This window comes from Apium graveolens, chromosome 11 (genome assembly GCF_009905375.1).
Source record: "Apium graveolens cultivar Ventura chromosome 11, ASM990537v1, whole genome shotgun sequence".
Classification (NCBI taxonomy): domain Eukaryota; kingdom Viridiplantae; phylum Streptophyta; class Magnoliopsida; order Apiales; family Apiaceae; genus Apium; species Apium graveolens.
In genome coordinates, this window is record NC_133657.1 from 178734394 (window position 1) to 178750824 (window position 16431).

Here is a 16431-nt window from a genome sequence, read left to right on the forward strand (position 1 = left end):
GGATCATTATTCAAAACTTTTTTTTTTTTTTTTTGTGGTTGCAATTTAACACTCAATTGGGGTTACTTGGACCGATGCTTCCTTCGTTTTTCGATAAAAATGGGCTTATAGTGCTAAAGAGACATTTTTGCTGGGCTACTTGTTGAAGGTTTAAATGTGCTAGCAATTTTTAAGACGGTCTCAAAATAGAAATAAATTTATTATACTAATAATATGTACTTTCATATTTGTTTTTTAATTATATTTTTATATGAATAATTTGGTAATTCAAGTGATAAATATTGATGTAAATTTTGATAAGAAATGTGTTAAAAATATAATTGAAAAAGAAATAATAATATATTAGTATGAAAAATATTAAGGGTATTCACAAAATAATTACAAAATGTTAAATTTTTATTTGCTAATGACAATGATACGTTCACACAAATAACTCCATTTAAATTATTTCATATTGTCAGCTCAATTCATTTTTCCATACTATCATATTCATTCATTTGATAACAATTTTTAGTACCCATAAATATTGTTTTTAAATTTTTATTTAGTTATAAAATAGTACCATATCACGATATAAAATATGTGCAACACTTGGGTACAACCATTACAATATTAAAATATCAATATACATTTATAACTTTTTTTTAAAATAAATCTAAATTCTATACTTTTAATTTAAAAATTAGTATATAATTTCCATTTTCAATTCACTTAAGTAATTAATGAGTCATTTACAATATTTAGAAATAACATTTTTATGGTATTCACGTAACACACAATAAATATAAAATATAAAAAAATTAACTTATTTTGATTGAGTTTTACCGTGCCCCTGCATTACAAAGAGAAAACAATTTAAAAATGTGAAAAATTAAACAATGACATTGAATACTAATAAATATCCTACATTTAAGACAAAACAAAATCCAGTAAATTCAGTTATAAAATCAGTAAACCGGATTTCTTAAAATCCAAAAAAACACCCTAAATAGAATGCACGCATTTTCATTCGTCACAATTTCCAAATAAAGATAAGAAAACAGAGGAAATTGAGTTAAGAAAATGGAGGCCTCAGTGAGTCTTAAAACCCTAACTTTAGATTTCATTACTAAAAAACCCAACAATTTAACACCCTTTTCATCAATGTTTCGCCCATTTTATTTAACCACCAACAAATTATTCAACCCTTCTTCACTTTCTGCCCGTTGCTGCTCTTGTAATTTCTCACAAACCCCTTTTCGATTATTTTGTTTAGCTTCTTTCTTGTTTTTTTTATGTATTTATTTATATGTGTTTTGTAAGTTTTCAGCTGAAATTGCGGGAGGTAATTGTTTGCCAAATGGAGCTGGTGAAGCAGTGAAACAAGGGTCGGTTGAAAAGATTCTTCAGGTTGTTTTAGTTTCTCCGCAGGTACTCAATTTGACCCTCTTCCATGTTTCGAATGAAATTGAATTTTTGAATATATAATGTAACTGCATAAATGTACCTATAAGTAAGGCTCTATCGTGTTCTGGATAAACGGATAACTTGTACAGCAAAATTGGAGGTGTATTCGAGCTGCTTAAGTGGCAGTAGTAGTTTTTTAAGTATTTGATATATGATAATATCATTTATTAATAATGAAAACTTGGTTATGGAAATGTAGCTGATTGTTAAATTGGGTCTTTTTGTTGAGATGCCAATTCCAGTCCATCTTATTTATCCACCAGAGCTTATCTTTCCTATCGTTTTTATTCAATAATTACATCGTTTCTAAATTTGTCCTTCATCAAATGGCATCTGAGCCGAAATCCTGAAAAATCACAGATATATTCGTTCTGAAAGTTCGTGAAAGTGAATTGCCTGTTAATCCACCAAAAACCACCATCGTTACTGTATTACAACATGTTATATTTTGACTTCATTTTGTCAAATACATAAATTATATATTATATATTTGATAGATATGAATAATCAAATCACATTGATTGTGAATGTTGTGTACTTATGGGTGTAGGTTACGTATATGCACATTATGACATTGGTTTCTATTTAATTAGGCGGTTACTTTTTACTTTTTAGGAATGGAGGGGTGTAAGAAAGCCTGTACATGGTGATCTCTTCCAAAGTATGAAGTATTGTACATATAGAAAACTTGTTCAATACTCACCCGAAACTCCTCAATTTTTTCTAAACAATTAATTTCTAAAAATGGTATCAAAGCACTTGGCAATTTCGATCTACACGCGGTTTTCTCTCTTCAGTTTGGCCTGGTTTCTGTCTTGGCGTGTTCACATGCGTTCTTTTCTTGTATCTGCTGGTTAGGTTGTCTCTTGTCTTGTTATATTTTTTTCTCACAATCATTTAGTCAATAACCCACCTATATAAATTGGTCTCATTATTTAGTTTAATCAGTACATGTACATAATTTATATTTACTGTTTGCACTCTGTATATGTGATTTTCCCACATGCCTTCATGCATGCCTAATCTAATACTATCACGTCTTTGTTAGCTTATCGGTAGGGAAATGGCATTGCTAGCTTTTCCATAGATATGAAGCCAAAACATTCCTACACACTAAACGATAACATCAAAAATGAAGTCACACAAACAATAAAATTGGAAAAAATCATTTTTAAATTTTTAAGTAACGACACTACGTAATCGTATCCGTGTCTGAAATTCTCTCTCCTAGAATCTTCCTACTACGAACAACACTTATACCAATAAATACATAAGAATTACACTACAAACAATCACAGTTTTACACAAATTCATTCCGATTATTATCAGAAAAGTATATCAATAATCCAAATTAATAAGGAGCATCGGTTACTAGTCGAAAAAAAAGTCGCACGCACCAGAACTTGAATATATATATACACATAAACAAAAGTTTGAAAAAATGTACAACAATAAATTTAACATGTAACCAATAAATTAAATTGTCATAAAATATGTTAATAATAACCAGATTCAAATTGAAGGAAAAAATATGAAGTCTTTGGAATAAAATAGAGATAGAGAATCAACTAAAAGTCCCATAAACTAGGCCAGGACTTCTTAATAGTTGATAACTTGACAAAAACTAAAAATCATCAATATAAACTAAAAATCATCATCATCAGGCTCTTCACCTTCCTAAAGATTTTCGAAATCTTCATCTTCACTGTCATGGTCAAGAGTTTTACCCCCCTTGTCAAATTCAATTTCATCTTCATTGTCTTCATTTTCATCCATTAAACGCCTTTTAGATGATAAATTTCAATGTTTTTTCCCATTTTGTTGCCACGGGTTGTATTTGACCTATACTAGGAAGCATCGACACTGATACGGCGACACGAGACACCGGACACGGGGATTCGTCGATTATCATAGTGTCATGGATACGGGACACGGCAAAAAAAAGTAATAAAAATATAAAAAATATAAGATTTGTATATGTAAAATATTGAACAACTGCATTCATAATAAAAATAGAGTTTCTTTCATAATAAGTGATAAACTACTGTAAGATCTATTTTATATTTTTATTCAGATATATTCAAATGATCATCTTGTGTAAAAAGAACAGAACAACTTTCCTTCAAACAAGAGAAATTTGTATAGATATATGTGATACATATATATATATATATATAGATGTATGTCTATGTTTGATTGTAAATATATAGGCACATGTATTTTATCAGATGAATGATGAAGAGGGATGTTATAAAAAATAGAGAGACGTGAAATTAGGGTAATATAAGATGGTTTGGGCTATTTTAAAATGATTTTGAGCTTTTTCTATATGGGCCGAGTCGGTGGGCTGTGTCGGTCATGTGTCGGTCCCCTTTTTCTGTCGACACGCCACATGGCGTGTCAGACACGTACAGTGCCGAGTCGCCGTGTCGGCCGTGTCCGACACTCATAGGGAAGCCTTTTTGAAGTTTCGGTGCTTCCGAGGGCCTATACTAATGATAATATACATATATAATAAGTACATTATACTTAAATAATAAATATGTAAATTAATTACTCCCTCCGTCCATTGAGTAGTATACATAGGGAGAGTGGCACTGAAGAAAAAGTGTAATTTAGTGGTAAAATGTAAGGAAAGTGGGTAAAGTGGTGGGACCAATTACTATTTAATGTATGAAGTGAGTATAGTGGAATAAAGTAGTGGATGTAAGTGAATGTAGTTATTTTTTATATTATAAAACTGTAATGGATTTTTTTATTACTCAAACGATTGACACCAGCTAGCAACCAAGACACCAGCTAACAACAAAGATGATACTGATTTTATAAATGAAAGAAGAACTTTGTTTGATTATAGGATAAAACGAGCACAAAATGATTAACTGGACTTTCGAGATGCCAGCCTCTCCCAACCCTTAATTTCAGATACAAGATAATCGATACCTCTTTTCCTCTTGCTCTCTACCCTAATACAACTAGCTATTAGTTAAATGACTCTTTTTTCCTTGAGCCTGCTACGTCTATAGACCTTAGTTACTGGGCTTTGGGGCTGGTGTATGACACTACCGCCCCCTGCAAGTGTCACCTTGTCCTCAAGGTGGAAAGAAGGAACGCTCTGGTTAGTCAGTGTGACATCCTCCTTTGTCGCCTCAAATGCTGGTAATCCTTTTCATTGAATTAAAACTTCCTCTCGAATGGAGTTCCCAATCTGCACTTTTCTAACACCCAGCACAAATTCAGGTTCAGCTTCTAATTCCAGCAGATGTGAGTTGTGCTGGAATTGGAATCTGAGCAGAGGCAGGATCTGTTCCCATACACCTTTTGAGCCGGGAAACATGAAACACCGGATGAATCTCACTTGTAGTTGCTTTGAGGAGAAGAAGAAGACTTGTTCTGTAACAACCTTGATGATGGGGATCATATTCCTTTGCAACGCCATGATTAAGAAACAAGCCCATGTCGTTGTCAAGAACTGAAGTGATATGATGCGCAATGGTGACAAGAGTATAATCAGAAAAGTGATTCCTGAGAGTTTGCTGAATGAGATTATTAGTGTCTGTGTTAGTTGAACCGGTTGCTTCTTCAAATACCAACACCTTAGTCTTCTTGAGTAGAACTCTCCCGAGACAAATAAGTTGTCCCTGACCCGTGGTCCAGTTCTCCCTATTCTCATGAACATTAGAATCCAAATCTCTATCCATCTTCCTGTCCTCGTCTCCAAGTTGACATTTTTCTAAAATATCCCATATTTGTGCATCGACGCACTGCTCAAGCGGGTCTAAATTGCTTCGTATAGTTCTTTCAAACATGGTTGGATCCTGAGGCATAATACTAAGCCTTGACCTCAAGTTTTGGGGTCTAATGGATGAAATATCAATGCCATCAATGATAATACAACCAGCTGTAGGTTCAACTACCCAGAAAAGTGCTTGTATTAGAAGTGATTTCCCACCTCCTGGTTCTTTCAACAATTTCAATTTTCATTTCTGCCGGAAAAGTGCATGTTACGCCATGTAGAATAAGGGGTAAATGTGGAGCATAGCGAACCTGCAAATTATGATTATCAATTTCTCCTCTTAATGGCCAAGAACTATCTGGTCTATTTTCATGTATGATAAGGGGCGCTTCACTAGGAATGGTCATGTATTGAAAAATTCTCTCTAATGATTTCATTTTGGTTTCCAAAAGGTATAAACACCATATGTTACAGCCAACCTTGCATGCAGGATTGATGCTATCTCTAAAATACATTGAGAAAACCAAAAGGAAGGTAAATGTAACACCAGAGAATGCATCCAACCGCATCACTAGCCATTTCATTGTAGCAGCAACTTGGAACTCAGGGCGAGAATACACATCCACTATTTTCATATATGTTGGCTGAAATCTTGAGTATTGGTCAAAACACCTAATAGTTGTTATTCCCGAAATCATTTCGGAAAAATATTGAATAACTAGAGTTTCCCATAATACCCGACTTAACTGTGATAATTCTCTTGTAGCAGGCATATAATATTGCTTGTCCTCAAGGTGAAAGTATGGGAATCGTGCCGCAATAGACATGGTGTCCTCCCAGGTTGCCTCGAAAAGTGGTAGTCCCTTCCACTTAATTAACACCTCAACAACATTCTGTGAGCCTTGTTGCCGCTGTCTAATATCTATGCGCACTTCTGGCTCAGCCACTAATTCCAATTCTGCAGTAAACTGACCTGGAATTGTTGGACTTGTTGGTAAAGGCCCAGTAACTCGTTTGAGCTGAGATATGTGGAAAACATGATGGAATTTACTTATCTCAGGAAGCTTTAATCTATACACAATCTGCCCATGCGTTCCAACACTTCAAAAGCGCCATAAAACTTCACAGCTAATTTCTCATAAGGTCGCCGAACCAATGTTTGTTGGTGATCCAACACTGCATCCCGTTTCAGCAAGGTAGCTTACTACTTTTAATGGATTTTGTTATTTCTCAAACGATTGACACCAGCTAGCAACCAAGACACCAGCTAACAACAAAGATGATACTGATTTTATAAATGAAAGAACATTGTTTGAGTATAGGATAAAACGAGTACAAAATGATTAACTGGACTTCCGAGATGCCAGCCTCTCCCAACCCTTAATTTCAGATACAAGATAATCGGTACCTCTTTCCCTCTTCCCCTCTACCCTAATACAACCAGCTATTAGTTAAATGACTCTTTTGTCCTTGGGCCTGCTACGTCTATAGACCTTAGTTACTGGGCTTTGGGCCTGGTGTATGACAAAAACTTTACTATTTTGGAATGTATAGAATTGAGATGGACGTCCCAAAAGGAAACTGTATGGAAATGAATTAATTATTAGATTCTTTTTATCATTTTTTTTGCTAATTAATTACACACGCACACGCAGAGAGTCGAACTCCTGACCTCCCGCAAGGGGGTACAAGAGCTCAACATTTTTTTTATCATTTTACCTAGAATTATAAGGAGGCTCTGCTGCTCCAGAAAGGAGATAATCCACCACAGATCTCGTTCAGTTGCTTGAGTGTATGTCTTTTCTAGGTCTATCGTTTGTATGATGTGTGTCGGTCTCTTTTAGGTTTTTTATGACCCTTTTCTTTAAAAAAAACCCGGTCAATGGCCCAGTCAATAGATCAGTCAACAGCGAAGTCAACAAAATTTTAAAACACGTTTTTTGCACTTCTTGCAACTTGCATCTCGTTTAAACGCAAGAAGCACACAAAATTGCGCGCTTCAGTAAAGTTGCATTGCATAATTGAATCGAAGCGCTTCAGCCTCGCATCGGATCGCATCTCGCATATGCGCGCTTTTAACAACACTGCTTCAACTACTTTTGATCGAATACTTATATTATTGTTGTGCTACTTAAATCGTGCTACATTTTTTGTATAATTATGCAAGTACACTATATAAGCTGTGAAATAATATGAGTGTATATTTTGTGCTAATTTGTACATTTGATCATGATGAGAATCTTGTAACTATTTTTGATCCCATAATTTTATTATTTGAATGCTATTGAAAATATGCTACCTTCTTTTAATTTTAGTGTTGGTACACTATTTTTGTTTACTGTAAAAGTGATGGGAAGAAATCTAAAATAACTTTATTTTGGCTTGGGCCGTAAACAACCTAAATTTGTATTGTGCTCGGCAGATTCCTGGAAACACTGGATGCATCGCCAGGACTTGTGCGGCATCAGCTGTTGGGCTACACCTGGTTGAGGTACACACTATCTGTTTTCTTTTGATAAGAAACTGTTTATTATGTGCAACTATAGAATGAAACAATTAACATTTTTAATTTCAGTGTGGCTTCAATTATATTTGGAAAAAGGGTTAAAATGTTTCTGTCTTTCGAAAAGAAAATTCATTATGTTTTCCTCTATTGCTTAGCTTGCATTGTTAACTATGATTTCCTATATTATTTCTTGTTTAGCCTTTAGGGTTTCAAGTGGACGACACAAAACTAAAACGTGCTGGATTGGATTATTGGCCGTATCCTTCGTATTGGTTTTTAAGATATTATCTTTTTTGTTTGGTTCCCATCTCTGTCTGTTTTCATCCATATCTTACATGTCCTTGAATTTATCTTGCTAATGACTAAGAACTATGCTATTGAGCTTTCATGTATAATAGTCAGCTCTCTAAATAGATTTTTCTTCTTGGATAGTCTGCTGAGTGGTGCATTAACTATGTCTCAACGTATAATATGTAATTGGCCTGTTTTGCTGATTTGAAACTGCCAACTTTTGTTTCTTAATCTTTCACCTCGTTTTCTGGTTCAAATCATGAAGCTCTGTGATCGTGTTAATAATTTTCCTCATTTTCTTTCAGTTCCAGTTCCTTTTATCCTGTTATCTTTGATTGATTAAGTCTTCTTCACTGCTATAAAACCATACCGGGTCAACTCTTAACTGTTTATATTAGGTCAACTCTTATCTGTTCATATTAGATATGTTGTCGTAAAAGTGCATAGCTCCTGGGAAGAATTTCGAGAATATTTTAGACAACAGGTAGTTACTTCTTCAAGGGATGTGTTTTAGTTTTTTGCTTTCTTTCTTACTTAAGGTGTATCTACTTTTACATTGTACAGAAAGGAGAAAAACGACTGCTTGCGTTTACAAAGAGAGGAACAAGCATACATTCAGTAAGTTGCCTATTTATTTTATATTAGAAGCATATATATAACATCCTTTGTTACATTCTCTTTGGTCTCTTGCTACGTTGTTGACACGTACTTCTTTCAGACTATAAATATGGCAGACTTGTAGTTGTTAATCTGGTCAGCTCAAGTTGACTTGTACTACATAGAGCGAACGTTAAGGATGTGTTTAGAAAGTTAAAGCTGTCTATAAGAGGTGCAATATAAATGTTTCTCTAGTAGTAGAAAGTAAAGAACAGAGTACTCTTTTATAGTGGTCATGTATTACGTTGTTGACACGTACTTCTTTCAGACTATAAATATGGCAGACTTGTAGTTGTTAATCTGGTCAGCTCAAGTTGACTTGTACTACATAGAGCGAACGTTAAGGATGTGTTTAGAAAGTTAAAGCTGTCTATAAGAGGTGCAATATAAATGTTTCTCTAGTAGTAGAAAGTAAAGAACAGAGTACTCTTTTATAGTGGTCATGTATTATGTGGCTACTTGAACTAATGAGCCTTGTCTTGGTGGTGATGTTTATTTGTCACTTTGTCAGGTCAATTTCCTTGCTCACTTTATTTTTTACCCCTCTACATTTTCATCAAATAAATTCATGCTATACGGTGTTAGGATGCCTTCCTATTAATCGTTTAGTGAAAATCATCAATGGACTCTTTAGAGTATTCCTTAGTGAAGACGTTTTAGAAAATTCTGGTTATATTTATGGTGTGTGCAAGAAGAGTACGGGTATCACTTTTTATGGGGCTTGTTGAGATTTTGCACTTTTGGTGTTCTGGCAGTCGCTTTTACAGTTGGCAGAACATCTATTTATCTTTAGGCATCATCCATGGGGGTTTTGCGAAATTTGAATGTCATAATGTTTCTTTCAACCCTTTCTGGTAATAAGACTGTTTGATACACAGAGGACTTGGGACTAGGTGATACGGTAACTCGGTTAAGTACTAGGTCTCAATTGCTGTTTCAAACTAGGAAGCTCTTTAGTGCAAACAAAATGTGACCTATGTAATTGCATAATGGCTAAAATTTGCAGCCTCTGTTCTAAAATGCATCTGAACAATAAATGGGCTAAATCCTACAAGGTCAATTAAGGAAAAAGTGTAACAGTTGGCACCTGTTATTCAAATAATACTTGTGTTCAGAAAACCCCAATTAATTCATCATTTGAATCGTTAGACAAAACTCAATTAATACAATTATACAAGTGTTCAGACTAACCCAATAAATTCATCATTTGAATCGTAAAGGAAATAAAAATAACACTGCAGTATCATTCACAATGATGCAGGACTTCTCATACAGAAGAGGTGACTGGCTTGTATTTGGGGCAGAAACTTTTGGACTCCCAGCTGAAGCCTTGCTTGATTGTAAAAATGAACCACTTGGTGGTGGCACAATCCGTATTCCAATGGTAGATACTTATGTTAGATGCCTTAATTTGTCAGTAAGTGTTGGGATTTCTTTGTATGAAGCATGCCGACAACTTAACTATGAGCAGCTGCAAAGTCCAACAGAACCTTATATTGATAACCAGAAATCATTTGTAAGTGAAGATGTGTTTGCCTAAATTACTTGTACGTATGTGAATGGATACCTCAGACATATGAACCCCAAATTAGGTTTATTAGCTATACTTTTGACTTATGGCATGATACTGATGCATATTTGTTGCTTGGATGATAAATCTAAGAGATAGTTTTATCACCCTTTGATTCTTAATTCAATTACTAGACCTGGACCTTTGACACTGGATACCTCAAGGTTTGACTTAATCAGGAAAAGTAGTTACCATAGAAGTGATTTGTTGTTGCTATTACTAGTAGCCATTTCACGGACTTTGTTATCTTGATAGGTACTTGGGTTGGAAATATTCAGGGAACAACTTTGATAGGTTTTCAATAACCATGGTCCAGTCTTCTGTATTCAAGGGCCAACTTAATGTCAGACTGTGTACTATTATATTGAAGTACAATGTTTACATGTAAATTAGAGATTCCACGCTATAGACCTATAATATATTCTGCCATTCGTATACTTATGATGCTAAAGATCTAAAATTTGAGATTCATTCACCTAAACCCTTACAGCCTAAATAGGTTCTATAAATATTGTTTCACTTGGATACCGAATGCAAAGCATATCATTGCAAAAACTGTAAGTCCCAGAACCTGAGAAAGAGCCTATTCGAACTTGTACCTTAATTAGAAAAGATTACTTTGTTAGGGTAAGTAATTTTAATTATTTTACTAGTTTTTTAAATCTTCAAACCAGAAAGGGGTATATCTTATTATCTTGTCTTGGCTGTTGATATGAGTTGTTGAGGAAATTAGAAAACGGTCCTGTATTTAACTTTACCTAGAAGACAATAGCAGACACTGAAAACAGGCAGAGATCTAGTACTAATACACAATGCCAAGTATTTACTTCATTTTCATTTGTTTTGTGTGTGACTTTAAGGACATAAATGCATGAAGCTGCTGATGAGCTGGGAGTGTCTGTATTTCGTAACCTATAATAATGAATATCAATGAGGTTTAATTGCTGCAAATATAATCCAATATACTCCTGTAATTGCCCGACCAATACAGTTCAAATTTATTATGACAATCAATAATGCAATAAGTGATTGGGTGCGCAACATGGGTGGTCATTTTAAATAACATTCTCTTCATTTGTAACTACGAATCAAACTAGCAATTACGAGTACTTCTTCATTTTGTAGTTAGAGAGGTTTAAAAGATAGCCAGCCAGGGATGAGGGTAACTGGGTCTGGGGGTACCTGCTACCATTTGTGTCATCATGATATGCATATTTCGTACGCGTATTTTATCAATCTTACGACATATTTACCATTTTATTTAATGTTGTGGTACTGTTCTTGACTTGTAGGTAGGAAATTAATCTAATCCATCATGTTGTATACCTCTTATCTCCCGTAATAGAGCAGTTTACCTTAGTTCACGTGGTTTGCAGACTATTGCGTGGTTTACAATCGGCTGCGGGTTACCTATGATAAAAAATAAAATAAATTATAAAAAGTGATGAAAAAACCCTACTTATCTTTTGAACTGTATCATTCCTACGTAGTATGACGAACGGTGGAGTGGTTGAGATATTTGAAGGCCCTGATTTCAGCATACGCCCCCACTCCCCACATAACCTGGACACAAACAAATGTTACAGATCAATGATCCAAAAGTGTAGGCAAAACTATAGATTGTCGGTCGAATTCATGGGAGGATAGTTAACTCGAATGCAATGTGTGCATTGTGGATCTCGTTTAATTGTGTTTTTGAATTTTTTGTGATGTCTAAGAATTTTCTCAGGCACGTCCTATCTTTGTGGGTATTGTAACCGAAGAATATGCTATCTTGATCATCATGACATAATTAATCTTTACTCATAAGTTCCGGTTAAAATCAAGTAGAAGTAACTTCTCCGGCAAATTATAGGCTTACATGAAAAAAAAATCGAAGGTTTTTAGTCAAAACGTTTTTCTCCGTCTTTGTTACAGGATTGTGAATTTGATTAGTGTGTCAGCTATAACAAAATACTCATATTGATAACATCAATATATGCTTCTCCTCGATCGGTTTTGCTTTTGCGAGGAAGATCTTCAGTGATCACTCGTGGGAAAGTCTCATGTGATAAAAACAATGGGCTCAGGCATCAGCCATGACATGTATCTTGTTTTACACTAAGCTGGGTTTTTGTTTTACACTAAGCTGGGTTTCACGGAAATAGCCTTCGGAATAGGGGCATGTGTAGATTTTACCTTACTCAGGCCCTAAGCGGGATATACCGAGTATGTTTGGTTTTGTTTAGTTTGTTACGTGTTCGTTGCTTCTTACCTGCGTGTTATTTCTCGAATTGTTTTACGCGGCCTGTGCTTAGTTTTTTGTGTTTTTAACGTATTGTGATACTCCATATTCGGAAAAAAGGAACTAGGGCCATACCAGTCTGTGGAAGAGCACAAGACACAATGGAGCAGCACATCACATGCTTCCCTTACCTCCATATTTAATACCCTTACTTGCCACTTTGTTCCCCACCTTCCTCAGTAAATAACTCCCTTCTCTCCCAGCCCTATTTCTTTCCCATTCCCTTCCCCATTTAACTACATTCATCACCATCAGACTCTTCACTCACTAACACTCCCAAAGACTCAAATTATCTGTACATACAAGCATTTTATAGATGTCGGTGATCAGACTGCCTGCGGTAGTTCTACTCTCCATCTTAGTCCAACTAGTACTCGCTAATGCCTGCTCGCCAGCTGATCGGTCAGCTCTACTGTCTTTCAAAGCTGCATTAACAGAGCCTTACCTAGGCATTTTCAGCTCATGGACCGGAGACAACTGTTGTAACCAATGGTACGGTATTGGTTGTGATCCTACAACTAACCGTGTTACTGACATTTCTCTACGCGGTGAGTCTGAAGATCCTATCTTCGAAAAAGCAGGTCGATCAGGGTACATGACTGGTACAATTTCCAAGTCTATTTGCTCACTCGACCAGCTTACCACACTTGTTATTGCAGACTGGAAAGCGATCTCTGGAGACATTCCAGCTTGTCTTACTTCCCTACCTAAACTCCGTATTCTCGATCTTATTGGAAACAAACTCTCTGGTGAAATTCCAGTTGATATCGGTAACTTGAACAGGCTCAAGGTTCTTAATCTAGCGGACAATGCGATTTCAGGCTGCATTCCAGGGTCTATTGTTAACTTGGCTAGTCTTATGCATCTCGATCTTAGTAGTAATCAACTCTCCGGTGAGCTTCCAGCTGATATCGGAAATCTCAAAATGATGAGTCGAGCTTTGCTCAGTAAGAACCAACTTACTGGTTCGATTCCGTGTTCAGTTGCTAACATTCGTCGGCTTGCGGATTTAGATCTGTCAATGAATCGGATATCTGGTTCGATCCCAGCACAACTCGGTTCAATGCCGGTACTTTCTACTCTTTATTTGGACAGTAATCAGATTACGGGTGAAATTCCATCGGGTATATTGAGCAATACGGGTATAAATATCGTTAACTTGAGCCACAATGGGCTATCAGGATATCTCCCTGATGTCTTTCACTCGAAAACTTATTTTGCGGCTATTGATCTATCGTATAATAATTTAAGAGGATCTATTCCTAAATCGTTATCAAAGGCTATGTATGTTGGACACTTGGATCTAAGTCATAATCATCTTTGTGGCGTTATCCCGAATGGTATACCGTTTGATCATCTTGATGCATCGTCGTTTGCGGATAATGATTGTAGGATTTGAAAATTATCGGAAAATGAAGGTGTTTTTTTTTACTATTGGGTTAAAAATCCAGGGTTTATTTGTAATTGTGAACTGTAAGTTTCGCTGCTCAATTATAAAATTTTCATTATGCTTTTTTTTTGTTGTTGATGATGTGTTTGTTGAATATGGAGTATTTGTATGTAAGGTTTGCAAGTGAAAGGGGAACAAACTAAAAGGTAGATATATAGATGCATTTTATTATACATTGCAGAAATCAATAAAGGAGATGCAATTTCTATATTAGTTCTTGATGCAGTTGATTGTGGTGTTGCTTTTAAAAAGTTAAAAGAATCATAGTAGATAAATAGATCACAGATTTCTACCTTTTGTGGTTGCAAGTTGCAAGCCTGACTAAAGAGTGGGGTTTTCTGTATGTGCCACTGATGGAAGTACCCTCCATTATCTACTGTCATGGGCCAATGCAATAATTCATGCTTTTATTTACCGGTAATCCGCGGTTTGAATGTACAAAATAACTAGAGTATTTTAGAGTTACAATTCCGCAATGTTATGGGCCGGGCAATGATTCATACTTTTAGTGGTGATCCGCGGTTTGAATGCACAAAATAACTCAGAGTATTTTAGAGTTATGATTCCGCAATGTTATGGGCCAAGGCAATGATTCATACTTTTAGTGGTGATCCGCGGTTTGAATGCACCGAATAACTCGAATTTTTTAGAGTTCTGAATTTTCCATGGGTTGTGTGTGATAATGTGATGGCATAATTTGGCCAGATCTTCTTTTTTATGAAGTTAGTAGCATCCAATATTAGTAACATTACTAGTACTATATTGTTGGTCCATTATAATCCTGCTACTTGTGAGAATGAAAGCATTAAAGAAAAAGAGATGAGGAATAGTATTGTTGGTAGCTGAAGGAGATCCAGGACATAGATCAAGTCCCTCCCTGCAGGCAGAACAATGCATGTTCCCATGTGATCCTCTCTGCCTTTTTATTTATCTACTTGTACTTTTCTAACTGTTTTCGCGTTATATTATTGCCTCCCACATGTAGTAAAAAAAATTTGCCTGGTAAAATTGTAGAAATTTGGAATATGGTTACCAAATTGGAAGTCCAACAATATTGAACATTTATGCAAAGAATAAGAAAAATATAACCATGACTTTGCGATTTGCCAAAAAATAAGAGCTCAATCACTGTACTAACTCTTTGTTGGCATATTTGAACGGATCTTCCCTCGAAGCTTGTTACCTGTCAATCCGTTCTGCAAAGTCGATTAAGTGTAACATTGAGAGTTACAGTACGCATAATTCATCCTCGAATGACCATTCGGAACCACCTATGCATTCCCCAGAACTCTCAGATGGAGATGGAACCTGTACACAGATTGTCTCTTGTCCACACAACATACTGTACGTATCACAAGGAGTGAAAGAAAACAGAACAACTGAACGCCTCATCATTTGCCTAGTAAATCAATATCTTCATTGGCATTTGGCACATATCCGTGTGTCCATGTGTTCACCCTTCTTCATCCTAAACAAATGCACTATTGTTTCTGGAACATCATTGTAGATCAAATCATTTTGGAAATTTAATTCCTTCGGCTACTTTCGTCACTGGGAAGTCAAATTGTAGTTGTTTAGTACTCTCTCCGTCCCAATTTATCACCGTAAATGGTTAAATTAACTCAATTTTGACCGTAAATAAAATTTATTTTTTCATTATTTTCAAAAACTGAAAAATACATATTAAAATATATTAAACATCATTTCTTATGATATAACTAGCTCTATAACCCGTGCAATGCACGAACATGCTCTATATTGTGTTAATTCAATTTTATTTTATAATTACAATCGCTAATAGTATATTTATGTTATTTTCCGATGGATGAATGATATATATATTTGTGTATGTGAGCATGAGTATATGTGGTATGGATTACAATGTTGTTGCGATTATTTGTTTTAATTACAATTATTGAAAATATATACATGTCGTTGCCCGATGGATTGAATAGGTATTTGTTTGAATATTTATGAGTTAATTCTTGTATGTAGTGATATTTGGGTTGAACGTATTCTTGAAAATTTGATTGAAATAATATAGGTCAGAAGTGGTATTTCTTGTTGTCCACTGTTAATGGCGATCCACGTGGGTTGTTTAAAAATATCTGTGGTATTTCTTGTTGTCCACTGCTAAAGGTGATCCATGAGGGTTGCTGTAAAGGAGTTTGTGCTTATTTGAGAATATTGCAAAATATAGTAGTTTGTACATTTATAATTTTATTTTTGATTGTTATTTGAATATTTATTCTTGACCTCAATAACTTTTCACATCTCTCATTTAATATTAACAAATACATACTTCTGAACTTGTTAGACTTCTTCTGGTTTCATTTGATACAAAAACATTACTAAGATTATTTGTTTCAGTCGTTGTCGTTCTTTCAAGTTGTGACGTGTAAGATTGCAACTAAACATCAATATAAACCAACACGATCATATGTTTAATGAAGGCTATAAGCCAAAAATTATATGTGTGTCTATATTCATT

At 35.1% G+C, this 16431-nt stretch overlaps 2 protein-coding genes across 2 annotated transcripts; both read left to right on the plus strand.

Moving 5' to 3' along the window:
- The first annotated feature begins 1000 nt into the window (after nt 1-1000).
- LOC141698277 (uncharacterized) lies at nt 1001-10281 on the plus strand. The gene is made up of 7 exons (XM_074502949.1): nt 1001-1216; nt 1310-1410; nt 7605-7673; nt 7887-7945; nt 8403-8463; nt 8544-8597; nt 9898-10281. Exons 1-7 carry the CDS (start codon nt 1063-1065, stop codon nt 10174-10176), a joined length of 777 nt encoding a protein of 258 aa, XP_074359050.1. The 5' UTR covers nt 1001-1062; the 3' UTR covers nt 10177-10281.
- A 2309-nt stretch (nt 10282-12590) lies between these two features.
- Nucleotides 12591-14005, plus strand: LOC141697332 (uncharacterized). Its single transcript, XM_074501637.1, has one exon. The coding sequence runs from the start codon at nt 12807-12809 to the stop codon at nt 13887-13889; it is 1083 nt and encodes a 360-aa protein (XP_074357738.1). The 5' UTR covers nt 12591-12806; the 3' UTR covers nt 13890-14005.
- The last annotated feature ends 2426 nt before the right edge of the window (nt 14006-16431 follow it).

Coding starts and splice junctions, on each gene's coding strand:
- LOC141698277 (XM_074502949.1), top strand. CDS start 1,063: ATGGAGGCCTCAGTGAGTCTTAAAACCCTAACTTTAGATTTCATTACT. Junction 1,217..1,309: donor TTCTGCCCGTTGCTGCTCTT/GTAATTTCTCAC, acceptor GTAAGTTTTCAG/CTGAAATTGCGGGAGGTAAT. Junction 7,674..7,886: donor TTGGGCTACACCTGGTTGAG/GTACACACTATC, acceptor TTTCTTGTTTAG/CCTTTAGGGTTTCAAGTGGA.
- LOC141697332 (XM_074501637.1), top strand. CDS start 12,807: ATGTCGGTGATCAGACTGCCTGCGGTAGTTCTACTCTCCATCTTAGTC.